This window comes from Taurulus bubalis (genome assembly GCF_910589615.1).
Source record: "Taurulus bubalis genome assembly, chromosome: 15".
NCBI lineage: Eukaryota > Metazoa > Chordata > Actinopteri > Perciformes > Cottidae > Taurulus > Taurulus bubalis.
The window spans coordinates 20,171,736-20,194,732 of record NC_136603.1 but is presented as its reverse complement, the minus strand read 5'-3'; the positions used below and the strand labels follow the sequence as shown (position 1 = coordinate 20,194,732).

At 41.7% G+C, this 22,997-nt stretch overlaps 1 protein-coding gene across 1 annotated transcript; it reads left to right on the top strand.

The window, feature by feature from the left end:
• The first annotated feature begins 489 nt into the window (after positions 1-489).
• LOC306747732 (alpha-1,6-mannosylglycoprotein 6-beta-N-acetylglucosaminyltransferase A-like) lies at positions 490-21,691 on the top strand. Its single transcript, XM_079230819.1, has 16 exons — positions 490-569; positions 9,332-9,565; positions 11,301-11,377; positions 11,536-11,625; positions 11,730-11,795; positions 12,289-12,465; positions 12,866-13,035; positions 13,146-13,262; positions 13,481-13,614; positions 13,755-13,888; positions 14,257-14,400; positions 17,800-17,946; positions 18,379-18,492; positions 18,596-18,670; positions 19,302-19,459; positions 20,811-21,691. The coding sequence occupies exons 2-16, from the start codon at positions 9,430-9,432 to the stop codon at positions 21,010-21,012; spliced, it is 1,941 nt and encodes a 646-aa protein (XP_079086945.1). The 5' UTR covers positions 490-569; positions 9,332-9,429; the 3' UTR covers positions 21,013-21,691.
• Positions 21,692-22,997: the final 1,306 nt, after the last annotated feature.

Genomic DNA, 22,997 nt, shown 5'->3' with positions numbered 1-22,997 from the left:
CTGTCTAAAGAGAAACAATGTAGCGATAGCGGGTGTTTCACAATGAATAAGGATAGACGCTTAGCAAAATTCTGTTCACTATTCCTTGTCTCTCTTTGTCTGACACGTCAGAACATGCCTCCACTCATGTCTCGTGGCTGGACGGGCAGAATGATGCAGTATGAGTTGAGGAAGCACTGAGTGTAATGTAGAATCACTTTATTTTGTTTACAACAAGGCCCACATGCCATCCATCCGCCAACTCTACATTAGGCTGAGCCCATGTGCAGCATGAAAAAAGCAACAAACACCCTGTTGAGGTGCCGGTGGATGCTCCTGGGCATTGGTTTAATCTGGTGTCTGAGTTTGTGGTATTATATCCTGGTCTGTATCTTCATTCATTCATTCATTCACCTGACAACACAGCGTTTTTGTGTTGTTTTCGTTTTATTTAACCAGCGTGTTGTTGTGTAACGTGCGTCTTGTCCGTGTCGACTGGTTCTAGAGCGACGCCGACCAGCAGGACTTGAGGATCACTGGTGACAACAATCTCAGGCGGCGTGGCGAATTGGAGACACACAGGCCCAAAGGTACAGAGAGCACAGAGATAATGGGAGGAGTCAGGACAGGATGATGTAATAGAAGCATGAATATTATACTATGAAACATGTGCCAGGACCAGTGTAGAGGGAGAAGAAAAAAATAAATACATATATAAACGTGCACTAAGATAATGTGTGACCAGCACCAATAAGTATTTACATTGCAAATAGTTGTTTGCTGCTGTAGTAATGCTCTGCATCCTGTGTACGGCACCTTTAATTATAAATAATTGCTCTCTATTGTTAATTATTCCCGTCTTTCCTGCTCAACTCTGTTGGTCTTCTCCCTCTCCCTTTTCTCTCCGAGCAATAATGAAGAGTATTCTCAAGGTTGTGAACATCGTGGAATCCTCTGACAACCGTGAGGCAAAATCCAGACAAGACTTTTTTTTCCCACACCAATTGTTTTGTTACAATTGTTAAATCAGAATGTTATACGTTTTATTTTGAAACTTGTTTTATTTTGAAACAGGAAATGTCCTGTAACTTGTCAGGTGACTTATAATCAGGAAGTGAATAAGTGAGAACATGGCTCAGAACTGCTGTTTTCGAGGTTGATGGTGGGACAGGTCTTGGGAGTCTGGGACGTCATCGGTGTGCGACGAATCAAGTTTGTGGAAAATCGGTGGACTTCGAGAGGAGAGCAGAGTTTTGCGGTTCAGCAGCAACTGTACCGTGAATGCAGATAATATGGGTGACAGTTCAGATGGCGAGAGAGATGGAATGCAATGGCAAGAAGCTAACAGAAAGAGGAGAGATTGGAGCGATAGTTCTGGTCACTCCGGAAATGAGTTCGGCAAGGGGAGTAAAAAAGCGAAGGCTAATGGAGCAAGTGTGAGGAAAGAGGATGAAACAGCGGAATGGAAAGTGGTAGTTGCGTTCAAAAATGAAGGGGCTCACTATCATCCGTTAAAACTGACCAAAGCTATTGAAAAGGAAATAGGGAAGATTAAGTTTGCCAAGTTTTTAAGCAACAGGCGACTGTTGATCTTTGCTACAGATCAAAGGCAAAGGGAGAAGATCCTCAAAACGGAATCATTGAACGGAGAAAGGATCAGCAGTCATATTCCAGGGAGTGCTGCTAAACTGAGGGGTGTTATTCAGGATGTGCCACTGTCAATGTCAATAGATGAGATTATCCAGGAAGTGAAAGGAGGAAAGGTAGTGAAAGCTTCTAGACTGCAAATAAATCGAGATGGTAAGAAAACTGATAGCCTATCAGTGCTGATGGAGTTTGAAAAGGTCCTAGCCAAGAAAATAAGAATAGGATATATGAGCTATGATGTTAGAGAGTTTATTCCAGCTCCCTTAAGATGCTTCAAGTGCCAAAGAATGGGACATACGGCAGGGCAATGTAAGGGGAAGCAGAGATGTGCAAGATGTGGAGGCGAGCATGAATACGGAAAATGTGGCCAAAAGGAAAAAATTAAATGCTGTAACTGTGGAGGTGAACACAGTGCTGCTTTTGGAGGATGCCCAATTCAAATGCAAGCAAAGGAAGTGCAGAAATATAAAATACTCAATCAGGTGTCCTATGCGGAAGCAGTTAAAAAGGTGAAGGAAAATGGAAAAGTTACACCCAGGGAAACAATCATGAAGGAAGCGGGAAAAAGACAACCCCTTGTGGACCTTCCCCCTGCCCCGATGCAGAGTCAAATAGAGTTGAATTCATGCATAACAGAGATAAATGAGGACACGCTAATTGTTGACAAAATGTGCTTTGTGGCCTTCATCTGTAAAACTATGAACTTGGCAATTCAACAAAAGAAAAAAAGTGATAGAATTAAGACCATTGTAGAGGCAGCTATAGAGATTCTGGGGATCAAAGAAGCAAAGGCAGATTTGATTCATAAAATGTTAAATCCTCTCAACTACGATGTTCAGGGTGATTAACCTCCTAATGGTGTTGCATATCCTACAATGGAATGCCAGAAGTTTAATAGCAAATGGGCAAGAGTTCAAGAAGGTGGTGGCTGATCTGAAAGATAGGCCAGATGTTATTTGCATTCAAGAAACTTGGCTGAAGCCACAATTGGACTTTGTAATTCCAGGGTACAGCTCTGTCAGATGTGATAGAACTGGGAAACAAGGTGGGGTGTGTGTAACATTTATTAAGGAGGCACTAGCATTTAGGAAGATTAATGTTCCAGAGCAGTATGAATGTGTTATGATAGAAGTATGCAGTCCCAGAGGATATCAAGGTGGTGAACTTTTATAATCCTTGTAAAAAGCTGTCTTTGGAAATGTTTCATGAGATATCAGGAAATGCTGGGAAAAGAGAAATTTGGTGTGGAGATTTTAATGCTCATAATACACTGTGGGGAAGTGAGTGCACAGATTTCAACGGAAGGGTAGTTGAAGAATTTATAGAGGAAAGAGCATTAATTTGTCTTAATGATGGAAGAGGCACTAGAGTAGATGTTATTCGAAATTCAGTATCCTGTTTAGATCTCACCTTAGTCTCAGGAAATATGAGTAATTTGTGTGAATGGAATATAATGAATGACTCTAGCATAGGGAGTGATCATTACCCAATATTATGCTCATTAAATTGTAGTATCTTTACACAGAAGGGTAATTCAACAGAAAGATGGTGTTTTCCTAAAGCTAATTGGGGAATATTTAAAGAATGTTGTAGGAAGGCATGTGAAGATATAACTATTGAAGGGGATGTGGACAGCTACGCGGGAGTAGTGACCTCCATGATTATTGGTGCTGCATCAATATGCATTCCTAAGAGTAAGGGGTATGGGAAAAAGAAAATGGTCCCATGGTGGAATGAGGAATGTAAAAATGCCATTAAAGAAAGAAATCGCGCCTTCAGAAAGGTAAGAAGCCTCCTGACTCAACGTAATTTGATCGACAATCAAAGAAAGAGAGCGATAGTTCGGAAAGTAATTAAGTCAGCCAAGAGGAATGCCTGGAGGAAATTCTGCTCATCTATTGGAAGAGAAATACAGGTGCGTGATGTTTGGGCAATGATCAATAAAATGAGTGGGAAAAGGAAATCAGGTATAATTCCAGTTTTGATAGACGGAGAATATCGGGCAATTACAAATAAGGAGAAAGCTGAGTTATTGGGGAAGAAGTTTGCAAATGTTCACAGTGGAAGTCATTTATATGAGATGCACAGACAGAGAAAAGAAGAAATGTTAGCAGTACATACAGACGTTAAAAAGAAAAAGGGCAGTGAGGGCACTCCCCTTGATATGGAGTTTTCAATACAAGAGCTGAAAACAGCAATAGAGGGAAGTGGGGATTCTGCACCAGGACAAGACCAATTATGCTATGCTATGTTTAAACAATTACCAGAGGAAGCCTTCGAAATGGTGCTTAAACTGTTTAATATGATTTGGAGGGAAGGTGTAATGCCAAGCAGCTGGAAGAGTGCTTTGATTCTACCTTTTGGCAAACCTGGTAAAGACCTAGCTAATGCTGGCAATTACAGACCAATAGCGCTGACGTCGCACTTGTGCAAGTGGATGGAAAAGATCATCACGCGCAGATTAACTTACTTCTTAGAGCAAAGGGGCTTGCTTAATAAATCGCAGAATGGGTTTCGTAAAGGTAGATCAACAACTGACGCTTTAATAAAAGTTAGCAATGAGGCAGAGAAAGCAATAAGTATGAAGGAGGTTATGGCAATAGTTTATTTTGATATAGAGAAAGCATACGACTCCATGTGGAGAGAGGGCCTGTTGATTAAAATGAATAAATTGGGTATTGGTGGAAGGATGTAGAACTGGGTATTAGATTTTTTGTCTAGCAGGGTATTCAAAGTAAAAGTTGGAGATGCTGTGTCAGATGAATTTAGTATTGTAAATGGGATCCCACAAGGGAGTGCCATTAGCCCTATTCTATTTAATATTATGATTAATGACATATTTTTGGATATTGGAAGAGATATGGGCTCCCTGCTGTATGCTGATGATGGGGCGGTATGGAAAAGAGGAAAGAATATTGGGTATGTGAGCAGTAGCATGCAAAAAGCAATAGATAAGGTCGAAAAGTGGTCGTATGACTGGGGGTTTAAAATGTCAGTGGATAAGTCGTGCTACATGCTATTCACCAGGAAAAGAAATGTAGTCAATTGGAATCTTAAATTATATGGACAAAGTATGGAGAGGGTAGCAGAGTTTAAATACTTAGGCTTGTGGTTTGATGGGAAATGTTTGTGGAGAACTCATATTAAGCACATTGAAACTAAATGCAAAAAGGTGATCAATGTTATGAGAGCAGTTTCTGGGCATGAATGGGGTGCAGATAAACAGTCACTACTGGATATATATATAAGGCCATTATAAGATCAAGTATAGATTATGGGTGCATGGTGTATGGAGCAGCTGCTAAAAGCACACTTGAAATATTAGATAGAATTCAGTCCAGAGCTCTCAGATTATGCACGGGTGCAATTAAGTCCACACCAAACATCGCACTTCTGGTGGAAGCAGACGAACTACCATTAAAATTAAGACGGGCCAAGCTAGCGTTGGCATATTGGGTGAAGCTTAAGGGTTCGGGAGAGGAACTTCCTGCAGTCAATGTGCTGCAGGAATGTTGGGAATACACACACAATAAAGGGAAAGGGTTTGGGTGGAGCATTAACTCAGTAGCCAATGAATTTGGATTAAATAAGTATGACTATGGTCCCAGTGTGACGTGGGGAAATGTTCCTCCGTGGATTTTACCAGCCAACAAGGTGGACTTATCAATCATAGAGCAAAGGAAAAAATGGGTGGGGAAAAACTGTGACATTGGACAGCAGACACAAGAATACATGAACAACACATATTATAACTATCTGCAAATATACACCGATGGGTCGAAAGACAATGGGAATGGTCACGTGGGTGCAGGGGTATTCACAACTGAATTTAATAGGGCTATATGTAAAATAATTAATGACAGACAGTCTGTCTTCACGGCGGAAGTTACTGCTATAATCCTGGGGCTGCAATGGGTGGAAGAGGTCAGGCCGGAGAGAGTGGTTATCTGCTCAGACTCTGCAGCAGCGTTAAACAGCATTAAGTCCAAACGATCTATTCGAGAGGACTTAGTGCTGGACATATCTATGATAATGCTGAGACTCCAAAGGCTGGGTACTAGTGTGCATTTTTGCTGGGTTCCTGCTCATATAGGTGTGGAGGGAAATGAGAGAGCGGACAGGATCACTAAGAAAGCCCTTAAACTCAAAAAGGAGTAAATACTGAGTATTCTGTTTGGAAAAGGGGAAGCGAAAGCTGCTATTGGAGAGGCAGTGAGGAAATTATGGCAGAGGGAGTGGGACAACAACTGCAAAGGAAGGCACTATCACAATATACAAAAATCCATTAATGTTAAGTTTTTCAAAGGGAAGTGTCGGAGAGAGGAGGTAATCATATCAAGGCTAAGATTGGGACACACAGGACTGAATGCAACTCTGTTTTTAATGGCAAAAGTGGGAACAGATAAGTGTATTTTTTGTAATGAGACTGTCTGAGGATGTGGAGCATGTTATCATGAAGTGCCGTAAATACAACTATGAAAGGAAACTTTTGAAGGCAAAAATTTCTCAGCTGGGACGGAGGTGGAGTCTGGAGGGAGTTCTGGCAGCGAACCAGGTGGGTCATGAGGGTTAAAGGGCTTTGTTGCGATTTGCCAAAGATACAGGACTAGGACGCAGGATTTAGGTATAGGTTTGTTTGGGTATTAAGTAGATTAGCTGTTAATGGGTAGTATTTTGGGTTTTGGTTTGTTGCTTTGAGGTGCTTTGTTGTTGTTTTGTTTGTTTTGTGTTATGTTATGAATGTAAAAGTGAAAAACACCACACAGCGCTTAACCCTGGACCTGCACCCTGGCTTGAAGGCACAGACTCGGCTCCAGAGCATGGCGGGGAGCAGGATAGTTCTACACAACCCCATATCACCACCAAATGTACAGATGTCTGTGGCGGAGAGGTGACGAACCGATCCTGCTCGAAAGTATCCCTCGTGAAAGTGTATCCAGCCGGCCACGCTGACAAAGCAGTGAAGATGTATGTGATTCTGGACGAACAGAGCAACAGATCACTAGTTCGTTCACAGTTCTTCGAAGTCTTCAATGACCAAAGTCCAAGTGCTCCTTACTCTTTGAAAACATGTGCTGGAGTAAAGAAAGCGACAGGAAGAAGGGCCAGTGGCTACATCGTGGAATCTTTGGATAGGACCGTCACCATCCCACTACCCAGCCTCATAGAATGTGATGACATTCCAAATAACAGAGATGAGATTCCAACGCCCAATGCAGCTTTTCATCACGCATACCTAAAGTCAGTTGCACACCTCATCCCAGATATCGACCCACAGGCCCCAATTATGCTTCTCTTAGGTCGGGATGTTATCAGAGTCCATAAGGTCCGCAAACAGGTCAATGGCCCACACAACCTACCTTATGCTCAGAAGTTGGATCTGGGATGGGTCATCGTGGGCAATGTATGTTTAGGCCGCGTTCACAAACCATCGGCAGTCAACGCCTTCTACACGAACACCACGGAACGGGGACGCCCTACTCTCTTTGACCCGTGTAAAAGAAAAATACAGTGACATCCAGGCCACAAACCACCTCCAAACACATCCTGAGGAGATATCAAACTGTGATGTTGACAGCCTAGGACATAACATATTCAAGCAGACCAAAGACGACAACAACATGGCTCCGTCTATCCAGGACATCTCCTTCATGAAAATAATGAAAGAAGGACTAATAAAAGATGCAAACAACAGTTGGGTAGCTCCATTACCCTTTAAATGCCCACGTCAACGGCTCCCCAATAACAGGCCACAGGCATTGAACCGTCTCAATTCGCTCAGCCGCAACTTTGAAAGGAAGCCTGAAATGAGAGACCACTTTCTCATTTTCATGGACAAGATGTTCAAGAACGGTCACGCTGAGTTAGCCCCTTCTGAAACATGGCTCAGAACTGCTGTTTTCGGTAGTTTTCCAATCCAGTTGAGTCTGCCTGCATCTTATGCCTTTTGATGGTATCATTGGTATGTATTAATTTGTTTTATTGTTACTTATGATCGCAGATGATTATTTTTGTGACAATGTTTAGTTTTGGGAAGTTTTATGCACAAAGTCCATCGAGTCATTATAGTTAAGGACTAATCCGCTATGACTGTTGGTAAAGTTCATGACAGAATAAATACAAGTAAAAATGAATAGATAGTTGATATGTTAAAATACAGTGGTTTACAGGAACATATGTATGTAAATCACCAGTGAATACATAAAAAGTAGCGGTTAAAAACAAAGCAATGTATGTCACTGAAGAATCAGTATATTGACATGTGTATGTGTAAGGTTAATGAGAAAGCATTTGTTTTGTATTCATTATGCTTTTTGTGTGTTTTAGTTTTACTCTTTCTTACGTCAATAAACCTGTGGACAACGGACAACTGTCTTCAGAGTCGTGATGTCAAGAAGGAGTTTGTCTAACTGCCAAGGTGTATCACAGCACATATACTGAGGGCAGCATACCAATACACACACAACAAACTGACACAGCACCAAGTAAACACTACATCATTTTCAGTGAGGAATAGCACACATCTAATTGAAATACAAATGTCATGTCAGCAAATATTCCATGAGTAATAATTGCATAGTGTGGCTGATTGCTACAACAGCTTGTTTCAGCTGCGAACTCATCGAATATGTTCAAAGGAGAGGAACAATGCCTCACATTAACTTTAGGAACTCCCTCTCCGAGTCACTCTCCTGCCTCTCTTGAGGGACTACACACACACAAGAATTACAGGCACTGCAGATTAAGATGGAGGCAGAAAAAGAGAAAGGACAACTGAAGGATGAGAAGATTGAGGACCTTCGCTCTTGTTATGACCGGGAAGCAGAACGTGGATCCAAATGCAGCACACAGGAGTCATGGGTGAAGTGGAAACATAAAAGGATTTATTCATACTAAAAAAGATAAAGTGAACAGGGCAGGGTTGAATCCAGCGGCGGGTGAGCAGGCAGGTAGCAGATGGGGATTCCGGAAAGCTCGGACGAAAAGGAACCAAGAATCAAGTTTGCGGGACAGAACAAGGCGGCCTGAATGTGTAGCTACCACTATGGTGACGAAACAATCTGGCGATGACTGGCAGGAAGACCCCTTGTTGACAGACAGACAGACAGGGTAGAAACACACAGGAGACAAGAGGACAGGGAAACAGAGGAAACACTGGGGAGCTGGCGGACTGGCTAGATGAAAACATGACAGCTCTGTCAAGCTCCAAATGCAGCAGCTGGTGGCTTGGATGCTGTAGGAAAAGAAGGAAGTCAAAGCGGATAAAATTACTCTTTATTTTACCCGCTTTAACATTCTCTGTCTTTTTATCAATCGAGAATGATAACTGTATTTCCACAGTGGACGGTTCGAGCAAAGAGAAAGTAGCCTTTGACCATACATGTGTTGGTGTGGACAATTTATAGAACAAAAACATTGCCGAGAAGAACCTTATTGGCTTGAAATGTTAAGGAATAATAGTATTAATGGTATTGATTTTCTGATTGTCATCAGTTCCAATGACAATTCCAAAGAATGTTGCTATTTCCTTTTCCTTCCCTACTAAAGACTTACATCTTAGTAACTCTAAAACGTGTTCAAATGCAAATGTCCTCTAAACTTAGTAGTCTATGAGTAATACTTGTATAGTGTGGCCAAATGCTTTAACACATGTGCAAAGCTGTGGGATAAGTAGTCAAAATGACACTGTAATTATCTCTCTTAGACTTTTCTCCGCCTCCCTTGAAGAACTACAAAGAAGAATTTCAGTCTCTGAAGGTTAGACTGGAGGCAGACAAAGAGAAAGAAAAACTGAAGGATGAGATGATTGAGGACCTGCGTAGTGACAAACTCCAACTTCAGCAACAGGTCGCTTACATGGATAAACTCCTAAAGCTGCAGGAAGAGAAGGAAAAGAAGAAAAAGAAGGAAAAGAAGGAAGAGGAGGAAGTCAAAACTGGTAAAATGACCATGACTATACAGTAGATCGTCTGAAGCAATTCAAGTTATATCCAGACATACGTGATGAATTCAGATGTGTTTACCTGAATATGTTATGAATAAACATTAGCTAGAAGTATCATATTGACTAAAAGCAATAAGTAATAAGACAGATGTTATTCTTTTTCGCACTACCAAATGCAATGACGTTGATTTTCCCTCCCCTTTCCTACTGAAGACGTATACACTCACCTAAAGGATTATTAGGAACACCATACTAATACTGTGTTTGACCCCCTTTCACCTTCAGAACTGCCTTAATTCTACGTGGCATTGATTCAACAAGGTGCTGAAAGCATTCTTTAGAAAAGTTAGCATCTTGCCGTTGATGGAGATTTGTCGGATGCACATACAGGGCACGAAGCTCCCGTTCCACCACATCCCAAAGATGCTCTATTGGGTTGAGATCTGTGACTGTGGGGGGCCATTTTAGTACAGTTAGAACCAATTAGAAATGATTCGAGCTTTGTGACATGGTGCATTATCCTGCTGGAAGTAGCCATCAGAGGATGGGTACATGGTGGCCATAAAGGGATGGACATGGTCAGAAACAATGCTCAGGTAGGCCGTGGCATTTAAACGATGCCCAATTGACACTAAGGGGCCTAAAGTGTGCCAAGAAAACATCCCCCACACCATTACACCACCACCAGCCTGCACAGTGGTAACAAGGCATGATGGATCCATGTTCTCATTCTGTTTACGCCAAATTCTGACTACCATCTGAATGTCTCAACAGAAATAGAGACTCATCAGACCAGGCAACATTTTTCCAGTCTTCAACTGTCCAATTTTGGTGGGCTCTTGCAAATTGTAGCCTCTTTTTCCTATTTGTAGTGGAGATGAGTGGTACCCGGTGGGGTCTTCTGCTGTTGTAGCCCATCCGCCTCAAGGTTGTGCGTGTTGTGGCTTCACAAATGCTTTTCTGCATACCTCGGTTGTAATGAGTGGTTATTTCAGTCAAAGTTGCTCTTCTATCAGCTTGAATCAGTCGGCCCATTCTCCTCTGACCTCTAGCATCAACAAGGCATTTTCGCCCACAGGACTGCCGCATACTGGATGATTTTCCCTTTTCACACCATTCTTTGTAAACCCTAGAAATGGTTGTGCGTGAAAATCCCAGTAACTGAGCAGATTGTGAAATACTCAGACCGGCCCGTCTGGCACCAACAACCATGCCACGCTCAAAATTGCTTAAATCACCTTTCTTTCCCTTTCTGACATTCAGTTTGGAGTTCAGGAGATTGTCTTGACCAGGACCACACCCCTAAATGCATTGAAGCAACTGCCATGTGATTGGTTGATTAGATAATTGCAATAATGAGAAATTGAACAGGTGTTCCTAATAATCCTTTAGGTGAGTGTATCTTCACAGATGTGTCAAAAATGGAACATTTGATTTTTCAAAAGCGACAAGCCGAGCAGTGTAGTCTATAGGAAATGATATCCATAATGAGTAAACGGTGCTGTTGTCAGGGACTATTTTCAGCCGGGGATTGAGACACATTTGGTGCTCGAGCGAGTTTGCAACAGGACGTAAGTGGGGTTGAAAGTACTGTGCTCTCGCTGTAGTATTCCTGGAATGTGAAACTACTCAACTGACTCGACAAACTGGAAGAATCTGCTCATTGTTCAACTTATTATGAGAGCGTCTCTGAACAAGCAATATGTGCTGCTGTTTGTGTGTTTTGTAGACGATCAAATGAAAGGGGATGAAAATTGCCCTCTGCCACCCTTGGATGGATTCCCAAGTTGTAAGGAGAAATTGAAGGTAACAAATGTCTTAATCATTTTAGAAGCAACATATCATTTATAACCCATTGGTGGGAGAAAAAAAGATCCTATTCCATAGTAAAACGATATAATATACAATATATATAGTATTGTGTTGATCATGATTATATACTCAACCCTCTGTTCTTTTTCCAGTGGATGAAAGACATGTGGGGGACTGATCCCTGCTACAGCAGTCATGGGGTCAACGGGTCTCTGTGCTCCATCCTTATCTACCTGAGTGAGGTACTGAGTGGTTTCCAGCTCTCATACCACACAATGACACTGGCCGGAAACGATCTCTCCACATATGTGTCCAATGTGTCTCTTTTGCTCTGTGTTGTCATAAGATAGAGTCCTGGTGTCCACTGCTCCCGGGCCGCGGGATTCCTGTGGCTGTTGTGGAAAACTTAGAGGTAAAGTAAAGGCAAAGGAAGGTGTTGCTTGAGGGTTTTTGTGGCGTGTAAAAAGAGTTGTGTTTCTTTTATCTTATTGCTATAGAACACATCCTGTTCAGAAACACCTGAGTTAAAATTATCTATACTATGAACTGTCAGACAGACTAATTGTCTCATTAGTTGCCTATACACAACGGAGGTTACAATATTTTAACCCTAGTACAATAAGCAAGACTGAGTCCTGCTTCTGGACTTTGTTGGTAATATTCTCTTTTAATGAAGAGCGCATGTTTGCCCCCATGAAAATGCCCATTAACGTAGAAATACACTCGGCCCACACAATATATATGGCAGCTCTATCTTAGAAAAGATAGAAAGGATCTATCTTACACTGTCTTCAGTGTGAGGCGTAGAAGCGTCAGGCCCCAATAAGTAGAGGGTAACACCCACCCAACCACTCAGATCCTGACCAGCGAGAGTTTAGTCGCCAGTGTTTGCTCTATTGTTCTAGGTGGAGACTGAACCTGCAGTGGTAAGGGGACATCTCACAGATCTGTATCCATCTCTGCAAAGGAGAGTCCAGTTCCGTTGGATTCACCAAAGAATTCTCAGCATGGAAGAGATTTGGGTCGAGGCCGGACGCTCTCTTTCAGCCAAATACAACATCACAGGGAGGGAAGCTAAACAGGTAATGTATACCTCCCCATTGATTTTATTGGAATACTAGTTCGCTAAATTTGGTTCTCGTTCCAGTGACACTAAATCTAAAAGAAACTAGACTTGCCTTCCATTCCAGGGTACTTACTTTTCTGTTCTGTACTGCGTCTATGCAGGAAATGAGCCATCGAATTAAACCATTCTATTCTTTGATGTCCAAAAGATGTTTGTGAAACAATATTACTTTGAAATTGGAAGATCCAAACTTGACAGTTGGGCAAAATAATATTAACAAACAATGTTGTCTCAGTTTACTCGATTAAATAACAGTATTGGAACTGTATTAGCATTTGAAGAATTATATTGGTTGAATTATGCCGAAAAATGATCATGAGACAACGGAAAGAGAACCTTTTTTTTTCATTTCCCAGATTCTGGTGCATCCCGGAGCCCTGACGGATGAATCAGGTTTCAGAATAACAGATTCTGCCTTTAGTGGGGGCCCCCTTGGGGAACTAGTCCAGTGGAGTGACCTCATCTCCACACTATACATCCTGGGTCACCATCTTCACCTCAGTGCCTCCATACCCGACCTCAAACAGTGAGTATGCACACAAAGAGAGCCTTTAATTTATGTTATAAACACTCAATGTATGTATATCCATTATTGTCTCTCTCTCTCTCTCTCTCTCTCTCTCTCTCTCTCTCTAGTTTTCTAGGGCTTGAGAAAGGTGGCTGCCCAACTCGTCAAGCAAAGCTGATCTATACAGACATAATCGGTCTTAAACAGATTCAGAAAGTACTACAGGCATCTTGGATCAAATACAGGTGGGTATCAGGATACTGGACCTGAGTTATTTAAAAGTATTAGTGAATTATATGTGAGTGAGACTTTGTCGCAAGAAAACAATGTTGGCCTGTGCAGGCTGGTGCTCCCCATGGGGAGTAATGGTCAGGTGTTTTATGGGGGTCCACTGCCGTCAGAAATGTGTGTATCAATGTGCCAGCGGGTGAAACGGTTTACCTGTGTTGTGTCTGTCGATCAGGTGTAGGTTTCGTATCTTGGACAGTTTCGGCACGGAGCCAGACTTCAATCACGTACCATGGTCCAAAGATCACAACCTCACAGGTCCCTTTGGCAGCCTCAACATGATCCCAATGCAGTTCTACACCTTGTTCCGTAGGTTTTTGCTTCTTTTTCCTTTTCCAACAGCCAATCCTGTGATTTACAAAATGCTGCTTGATCTGAGGACAAACAAAAATGTCTTTTACTTATCTTTTACTTATCTTAATGAATGTGTATTCTCTAACTGTGAGCAGCTCATACACCAGACAACACATTCTTGGGCTTTGTGGTGCAGCACCATTTTAGCGCTGAAGAAACGGAGCAGTTAAGCTCGACCAGAAGGAAAAACCAGGCGCTTGTGTACGGCAAGAGAGGCAGTTTTTGGAAGGTAAAGACGAACTGACATCATGTGTTTTTTCTTGAAAGTATCAGTGTTCATTTTATTCACATAGTAGTAATTTGAGATGGTATTAAGGACATATCCAAGTTCTGGAGCAAACAATCCATCATGCTCACAATAGAAAGTTGTGCAATCGCCAAATATTAAACATGGCAGACACGTTTTAACGTTTTTAAAATGTTTTCTTTTTGGTTGTTAGTTTGTGGATGCAGTCTGTGGAGGTGTGTACTCTGTTGAATCCCCTTTTTTCATTCAGACATCCCATGAAATACACACAGGTGTAATTTGTCCCATTGTTCGTTGAAATACGTTTTCCAGCAAGTCAAACTTCGCTTTCCTCCTGTGTTACGCTGCAGGGTAAAGAAGCATATCTGGACATTATCCACAAGCACTTGGAGATCCACGGGACGGTTGATGAAAGCGCTCTGATCCCCAGCTACGTGATAAACCACGGCATTATCAAAGGCAGTGAGGTCCAGGTCCTGTTGAGACAGAGCAAGGTGAGTGTGTCTCCCTTACATTTTACCCTTATTGACTTTACTTCCTTCTCATTTTAAAGCCCACTGCTGTACATGTAAAAAATAGTAATAGTACTTTTTCTTCTCTGATATTTTGTGACCTTATTAAAATCCCAATATGGAGTATGAAGTTGGGAGTAACCTTTCTCTCATTTGATGGAGGTGACAAAAGAAAAATAATTGGCCGTGTGATATCTGCTTTTGAAATTGGTTCGCTATGTTCAGGAACATGAAAGCACACAGTAAGATGTTTGCATTTGACACATCTGTTGAATCCAAATCCTACTTTTACATCTACAGAAGTTTCTAACGATTTGGGTTTGAGCTGCTTATTCATCTTAATGGGAAAACACAGGATTTCAGAAATGTTTAATAGTCATAGATCAATTCAAGGCTTTTCTGACTGATACCATACCATAAGGCAATCCTAGATAGCAAACTGACTCCGTTCCGGATCCGCCCAGGAGTTATCATAGGCTCTGGAACGGATCCGCAAAACGAGTCCGGATCGGAGGCTAGATGCACAGCGGGACGGATCCGGAACGGCTACGGGTCGAAGATTCAGACCAGATACGGCCCGTATCCGCTCATATTCAATTTGGACCCGTTCATAAAGCGGCTCATTTGGCCCGGATCCTCCATTACTCAAAATAACTACAGAAAAATCTCATAGCAAACCAACATATATTTAAAATGCATCAATGGAAAAAGAAATGCAACCATAAATGATATCAAAAACAGTTTTTTATTAAAGGACAAACAATTGTTTTTCGACGTGTACAGTTATCAACTAATAATGATTATGAGACAACTAGTTCTTGAACGGTTTCATGTTTTATGTACAGATATTACCCTTATAGAACAATTTGTACCTTTAATAGAACCCAGTGGACATGGTTACATGGTTAACAGCAATCGCTATTGGAGAACCAACAAGTCTCTGTGTAACTGGTTGAAGATTATTATTCCATTCACAACAGTGAAAAAAAAAACAAGATTGGCATCTGCAACTCGAAGAGCAGCAAGAATTAGCTGAAAATAATATGGGGTTTAGTTTAAACTTCACACGATTAATTTTCAGCCCATAATGTGCATATCTTTCATTCTGAAAATATTCAACCTGACTGCACAGAACATTAGGTTTGTTCAGTGGGGGGGTATTTCCAGCACGCCGGAGTCTTTGACACCATCTGGCTGAAGGACTTTTTCACATTCACCCCTTTCCAATTGATGGTCTTCCCAACGTCGTCGCTGAACATGCGGGCGAGGATGTTCCATGTCACCGTTTTGTATCATGTCCAATGGTTGCCAGGGAGGAAATCTAAAATGGATCAAAAAAGTACTATTAATATCTGATACTTTACAGAATGTTTTCGAAAACGAAAGTGTTAATGACATACAATAGTTCAAATAAAGATACATTTTAATCTTTGCTTGAGATGCTTAAAACAAAAAAACTCACCACACTCTTCTTTAGCTGAAAGTTGGAGGGACCTTTGAAAAGGTCCACTTCCTCCACTGAGGTAAACGAACCGGGTCTCCAGTCACTTCGACTTCTTGGCCAGTTGAGTGTTGCTTAATGGCAAGATTGTCAACTTTGACCATCAATTGGTCAAGCTGCTGCTTCATGTCATGATATTTATCATATGAACTTGAGCAGCTGTTAAAAAACATTAGAATAAGGTTAAAAAATAATTTGGACAACCGATTTCACTTAAAATATGGAAACATCAAGTTTTATACAATTCCAGTAATGCAATCCTAATAATCATATTCGCTTGGATTCAATGTGGCACTGTGTATTGTAATATACGTGGTATACAATTAACAATTGTTAACGTCTTAAAAAGTGAAATGATTAAACGTTCAATTTGAATCCCATAGCTGTTATTGCTCACCACAGCAGGCAACGGTGTCTGATCCACAGCTTCCCCCTCGCCAAGTTGGTCTGTACCCCTGGCTTGTAGGGGTTTGCTGTCCTGCTGGTGATGGCGTCTGTGGAAGAGGGGGAGGAGGGGCAACTGTGCTGCTCGTCGTTTGACCTCTGGATCTTTTTTTTTGAGGATTTTCCTCACTATCATCATCCGAGTCCCATTGAAATGGGTTTAAAGGGGGTTAGAAAAATACTCATTCGTCATACTAACACTAAATGACACATGTATTTTTAATTTTTTTATTAAAAAGGTAAAAAACAATTTAGTTCATTTGAGCTATTGACAGATACAGTGTTAAAATATACTATTCTCAGAATATGTCTACTGCACTTTTTGTACAAAAAAAAACAAATTACAGCAACCTGAAAAATATAAGCACCAACATGTTTAGGTCAACTAACAACTAACATTAAATCTAGGGCTGCAACTAACGATTATTTTCGATTAATCGGGTAGAAAAATCAAAAAAGCATTAATTTCATTCACATTATCTGATCAATATCTGGGCCTCTTATGACCACGACGTCACGTTGTTGGCCAAGCCCAACTCCGTGATTTGATTCTACTTTGAGTAAAAAACAACAACAACCTTTATCAGATCCTCCGGTGTGCCGGTTTAACGTTAACGAGTGACAGCGTGAACTGAACCAGACCGGGAGTTACAGCATGTTTCATCGCGTTACGGTTGTTTACAAGCAAGACTGAACTGTAACGGAACTTTACCGACAATGCACAACCCAAACACGTTAGCTAACGTGATAGCAAGCTGACTAGCTTCCATTAAAAACACGTTTGAGGGAAATGAAGACGCTGTAGACATCTTAACGCTGATTGGTCAAGACTCGACACAGTGTCCTGCTTCATCCTCCACAGCTGGTCAAAAAGCTGAGACACACCTTTATTGCTCCATGACATAAATTAAAGCTTGTGCAACGTGACGCTGAATCGTCATCACTGAAGGTGCGCGATCCGGAGGCGGGGCGTATCCGGCGCACATGGCCAAACTGAGTCTGACAGCAGGGCGGATCTGCCGACCTGAAGGCGGATCCGCCCCGGAGTCGACTGCTATCTGGGAATGAATACAACAAAACCAAACAAATAACCAAAAAGAGCAAATGGAATAGAAAACAAACAAACAAATAAATAAAATATACAAACAATACCACGGGAACAAAATAACTGCATAATCGATCATAAAAGGACATAAAAGGACGACATCACTTAAAAATAATTCTATAAAAATGGGTTTTAAGAAGTGATTTAAAAGAAGTTATGGATTCCACAAGCCTTATGAAAGAACACCGACTGTCGGAGATGAATTCCTGGTGTTGGCTGAAGCCGTGACAGGAAAAGTACATGTGGTAAAATTGTTCTTCCTCATTGCTTAATAGGGTGAGGGAAACTTTTTATTCATTATTATTAATTTTTCATTTGTGGTCTGTTGTAGGTTTTTGTTGGATTGTCTTTCCCATATGAAGGCCCCGCCGCATTGGAGGCCATAGCCAATGGCTGTGCTTTCCTGAACCCCAGGATAGACCCTCCGCACAGTAGCCTGAACACAAAGTTCTTCAAGGGGAAACCCAACATCCGAGAGGTGAGAGCCTATTTTCAAAACTGAGGTACTTACTGTGATCTGATAGACAAATTCAACACATTTACATTTGCACGCGTAGCACCTCACACACACTGTACAGAAACCAGTGGCAGACCGTGGATTTTCTACCTGCGCCTTCAGTGGATCAGCTGCCTGAAGCTGTTGAACAGACAAGACAGGAGCTTGTGCAATGAGAAAAATAAGCATAATTAGAATACATGTAGTGTATTTGAGGAAAAACAATAAAATTATAAAATAGCTATAACTTTCTGTTTAGGCCAGCAGAGAAGCAGAGAAGCTTAGCAGGCCCTGACGGCCCGCCACTGACAGAAACCTGTTTCAACCTCAAACAAATGAACAACGAGGAATGAAATAATGGTCTAGTTGATCCAACATGCAATGTAATGGACTGTTGGCGTGTTTGTGTTGCAGGTGACATCCCAGCATCCTTATGCCGAGGCCATAGGAGAGCCCTACGTATGGATGGTAGACATACACAACTCCACAGATGTGGAGAGAGCTCTCACTGCTATCCTCAATCAGACTGCAAGTACCTTTTAAAACACTGTGTCAAATATACCTTTTTCTGCTAAAGAACACAACGAAAATACAGCCTCCGATCTGTAATTGTTTTGAACATAAATTTCAGATTGAGCCCCACCTTCCTTACGAGTTCTCCTGCGAAGGGATGCTCCAGAGGGTCAACATCCTGATCGAGAAACAGGTTGGAGGAATGTTGGTTCGGGGGATGGAAAAGGGGTTGGATTCTTTGTAATGAGAGAGAAAATCTTTTGTTCTTGTGGTAGATTTTCTTTGAACAGACTGGTCACAGATGAGGTTGGAGTCGAATTCTTTATTGAACACGAATCATGGGAAGAAAAGCAAAGTTTGCTGAACTGCATCATTTCGTCAACTCGCTGAAGAAACCACAAGACCTTTATACCCTACCCCGACACATAGAAGTGGGGTGAGACATACATGGGTGTCATCTTTATGTCCATTCATGTACTTTGGTTTTAACCAAGAGGTCAGTTATTTACATATCAGAGAGAGATGCTGAGCACAGGCATGCAAAACACAAGTCCATATTTGGAGATGGTCAGAACATAAGCATGCAAGACATAGATCTCTATTTAGAAAAGAGCTGACCCTATACTGGGACCCTACTGGTCAACCGGAGTGTGTCCAGTCACACAGAGTTTATCTGTGAATATCAGTGTGTACATTGTGTTGAGACCTCTCAAACGGTTTATAATATTACATAGAATGTTATCAATTATTATTGTTATAAACATGTTTCTACAGCAGATATAAAATATCTCCACATTCTCTTTTCGGTCACATCTTTACCTCAGGACTTCTGTCACAGCACGGGGAGCTGGCCCCCACTGAGCGCGCTCCAGGTTGTGAAGGCAGAGACGGACACTTCCTGTAAACAGGCGTGCCAGCAGGCGGGCCTGATCTGTGAACCGGCATTCTTCCCCAACCTCAACAACGCCACAAATCTTGCCACGTAAGTCCTCACATGTTCTTTTGCATAAACAATGATGTAAGAGCCATATTAGACTTTAATAAGATGTGTTTAGTAATTTATAAAAAGTGTGTTGAAATGCTCCTTTAAATTACATTACTGACTACGTCATAGTCTATATCCCTCAGTTGAGATTAATCAGTCTGCAGAGCAAGACAGTTTTTTGACTTTGTGCCCAATTTGTGCACTGAATGATTCTTGTATCTTTATTTTGTTGATTAAACCTTTTAAAACGGAGTTACTGCCTCTGAAGACTCATTACGCGTCAAGCTCATTGCACATACACAGACTGTAACAGTAGTGGCAATAGGGATTATCGGACGGAGACATGATTGCCGCTACATTTGAATTTAATCACATGAATGTGGTTCAAAGACATGGTTTGAAATGGCTTGTATGCATGCTGAGGGGAAGCACAAAACACATCAGTCATGAATGTAGTTCTGACTTAGTTATTTATTTCAATCGAGTTACCAGAAAACAATTTGGCATTCTACGTTTCTACAAACATGTTGATATGTTCTGATCAACCCAAAAAGTTTTTTAAATACGTTTCATATCTGCCTCGCTGGTCAACGTTGTGAAACCTTTCGTTAGTTTCAGTCAACACAACTATTCAGGGTTAAGGGTTAGAAAAAACATCATGGTTCGTGTTAAACTAAGAGACTCCTCTGGTTGTATTGAAGTCTATGAGAAAATGACCCTACTTCTCACTTGATTTATTCCCTCAGTAAACATAGTAAACATGAGTTTGTCATCTCAGTATTCAAGAGTATGCTTTAGGGCGATCTTACTGCGGTTGACAGGTTGCTGCCGCAACCAGAGACTTACACGGTCTCTCTACGTCACTCTTCCGCATTCCAAATATCGTCACTTCATTTCGTTGGTTGCAAGAAAAAAACAAAACATGGCAAGATGTTGATGGCAAAATCGCCAATTCACAAACCACTTGGGGATGTCACGATGACGATGTGTTTAAATAGGGTAAATATGGACAATATATAATTAGATGTCCATTTACCATGACAACGTTATGTACCGTTAAGTCAACGTACTTTCATCACTGTTTAATTCCTCATGCGGGATACAGAGCGTTGGCCACAGCCGTGTCGTTGAACTAGAGTCTTCAAAACCGTAGTCCACAAACCAATGGGTGGCGTCACAGAGACTGGGTCCACTTCTGTTATACAGTCTGAGTGAGAGTCTGTCCATTCACTTCAGCCTCTGATGTATAGTTGCAATTCTCCAACATCATTAGAATGACATACACTGTGACTTCATGATTCGATACACAGTCACTGATCATTTCTTCTTCTGTGTTTTTTTTTTTCAGCCACGGCGTAGATTGTCAAACATCAGAGCTCTCTGACAGCCAGTTGGTGTTTCCGGCCTACAACCGCAGCAATAAGCACTGTGTGTTCCAGTCCGACTCTTTGCTCTTCAGCTGCGTGCGATCACACCGGTCCTTGGTCCGCATCTGCCCCTGTAGAGACTACATTAAGGAACAGATTGCGTTATGCAAAGCGTGTATCTAGGTGGTGGATACAAAAACAAACCCTATATACATAAAGGTAAAAACACTCGGGGTTTTATCCGAAATTTCCAGACTCATGACTTTCTTAACCCAAGAACACTAACGTCGGGTGATTCCATCCATCCATCCATTATCAGCCGCTTATCCGGGGTCAGGTCGCGGTGGCAGCAGGCCAAGCAGGCCGACCCAGGCTTCCCTCTCTCCCGCAACCCTTTCCAACTCATTCTGGGGGATCCTGAGGCGTTCCCAGGTCAGCCGGGAGACATAATCTCTCAAGCGTGTCCTGGGTCTTCCTACCAGTTGGACGTGCCTGGAAAACCTCTAATGGGAGGCGTCCGATTTAGATGCCCGAACCACCTCAGCTGACTCCATAAAACACGAAAGAGTAGCGGCTCAACTCCAAGCTCCCTCCTGATGTCCGAGCTCATTACCCTATCTCTTTCACCCGGTTTAGTGATAGAGGGTGAAAACATTCCGGATGGGTTTTACCATTGAAGGGAGACTTTTCCTTCGCAGGACAAGACTCACATGTCCCAGGAATGGGGGGACCAAAGAACAAGTTCATAGCTCCATTATTTATGTTTTTAATCATATTTAATTGACGATTTCCTAATTGTTCACCCATGATACCTGTTTTTCGTTTTCTCAGAAGTTCTATAGGGTAAAATAAAGGAAGAGTACTTCAACTTGCCTTGTATTGTTTTATTGTAATATACACTGTAACAAGTTTCTGTAGTTTTCACAATAATATTACTGTATACTGGCCATATTCTTACTGTAGAACTCATATACAGCATGTTTCTGTTAATCTGCAAAGCATTATGGTAAAATGTCATTCCTGGGTAAATCTTACCTAAATGAATGTTTTGCGTTTTTTCAGCAATACACCATAATCTGTTTTAGCACAGATGTTAGGTTTAGCAATCACTTTATTGATCAATTTATTTTGCATTTTTGGGTCCAGCATTTCCCCTGTCAAATGGACGATCTTTGATCCACCTCAGACGGCACATGCGCAGTCTACTGAAGAGAATGCACCCGGGCTGGCTTCTGGGAAATGTAGTTCACTTTGACATTTTTCATTTTTGAACTGATTTACACAGTTTTCCCCCTGAAAAGCCTTCAAATGACCCCGACACTTTGTTTTTTTGTGTTTTTTTCATTGCATATTCAGGTTCTGTAGGCTCTGTTCTTTCTAAAAGGGGTGTTATTAGTATGTGAGACCTTGGTAAGGGTCTGAAGCACACATTTTGAACATGTCGGAAACCGCTCGAAAAGCATTTTTCTGCCATTCTTAATTAGATCATGCTGGATGTTCATAATTATGATAAAAATATGTTATAAAAGTTTTTTTTTTTAAATATACATTTTCTTCACAAGAAAATTCTGAAAAAAAATGATATAAAATAAAACAAGTATTAGAACTCATTTGTGGTTCATACGACTATTTGAAAACTTAATCTTGAGACGCTCCCCCAGTACCGGGGGAATGGGTCTTCACAGTTTGCTATTTGACAGTTGCTATGTGAACGATGCCTGGTTTGTGTACGTTCCAAACTTCCTTTGCTTCCCGATCTCTGTGGCCGTCAAAATAAAAGTCCCATTCACCGTTGACACTTAAATCATATTCTGTGACAGAGGATAAGGGAGAGCCAGGCGTGCGCCAAGGTTCTGCAAGTCCAGCGAAGTCAGGCAGCAGTGAGGAGTCAGGCAGCAGTGAGGAGTCAGGCAGCAGTGAGGAGCCAGGCAGCAGTGAGGAGCCAGGCAGCAGTGAGGAGCCAGGCAGCAGTGAGGAGCCAGGCAGCAGTGAGGAGTCAGGCAGCAGTGAGGAGCCAGGCAGCAGTGAGGAGGCCTCGGGTAGCCGTGCGACAGAGTCAGATGAAACTTCTAATACACTTTACCCTGGTGACCGGGCACATTTCCCGGCGGATATTACTGATGCTGACATGAAAAAGTTCATTTTTAGGCAGGGACCATGTAAATGTG

Coding starts and splice junctions, on each gene's coding strand:
- LOC306747732 (XM_079230819.1), top strand. CDS start 9,430: ATGATTGAGGACCTGCGTAGTGACAAACTCCAACTTCAGCAACAGGTC. Junction 13,263..13,480: donor GCATCTTGGATCAAATACAG/GTGGGTATCAGG, acceptor TCTGTCGATCAG/GTGTAGGTTTCGTATCTTGG. Junction 18,493..18,595: donor CTGCTATCCTCAATCAGACT/GCAAGTACCTTT, acceptor CATAAATTTCAG/ATTGAGCCCCACCTTCCTTA.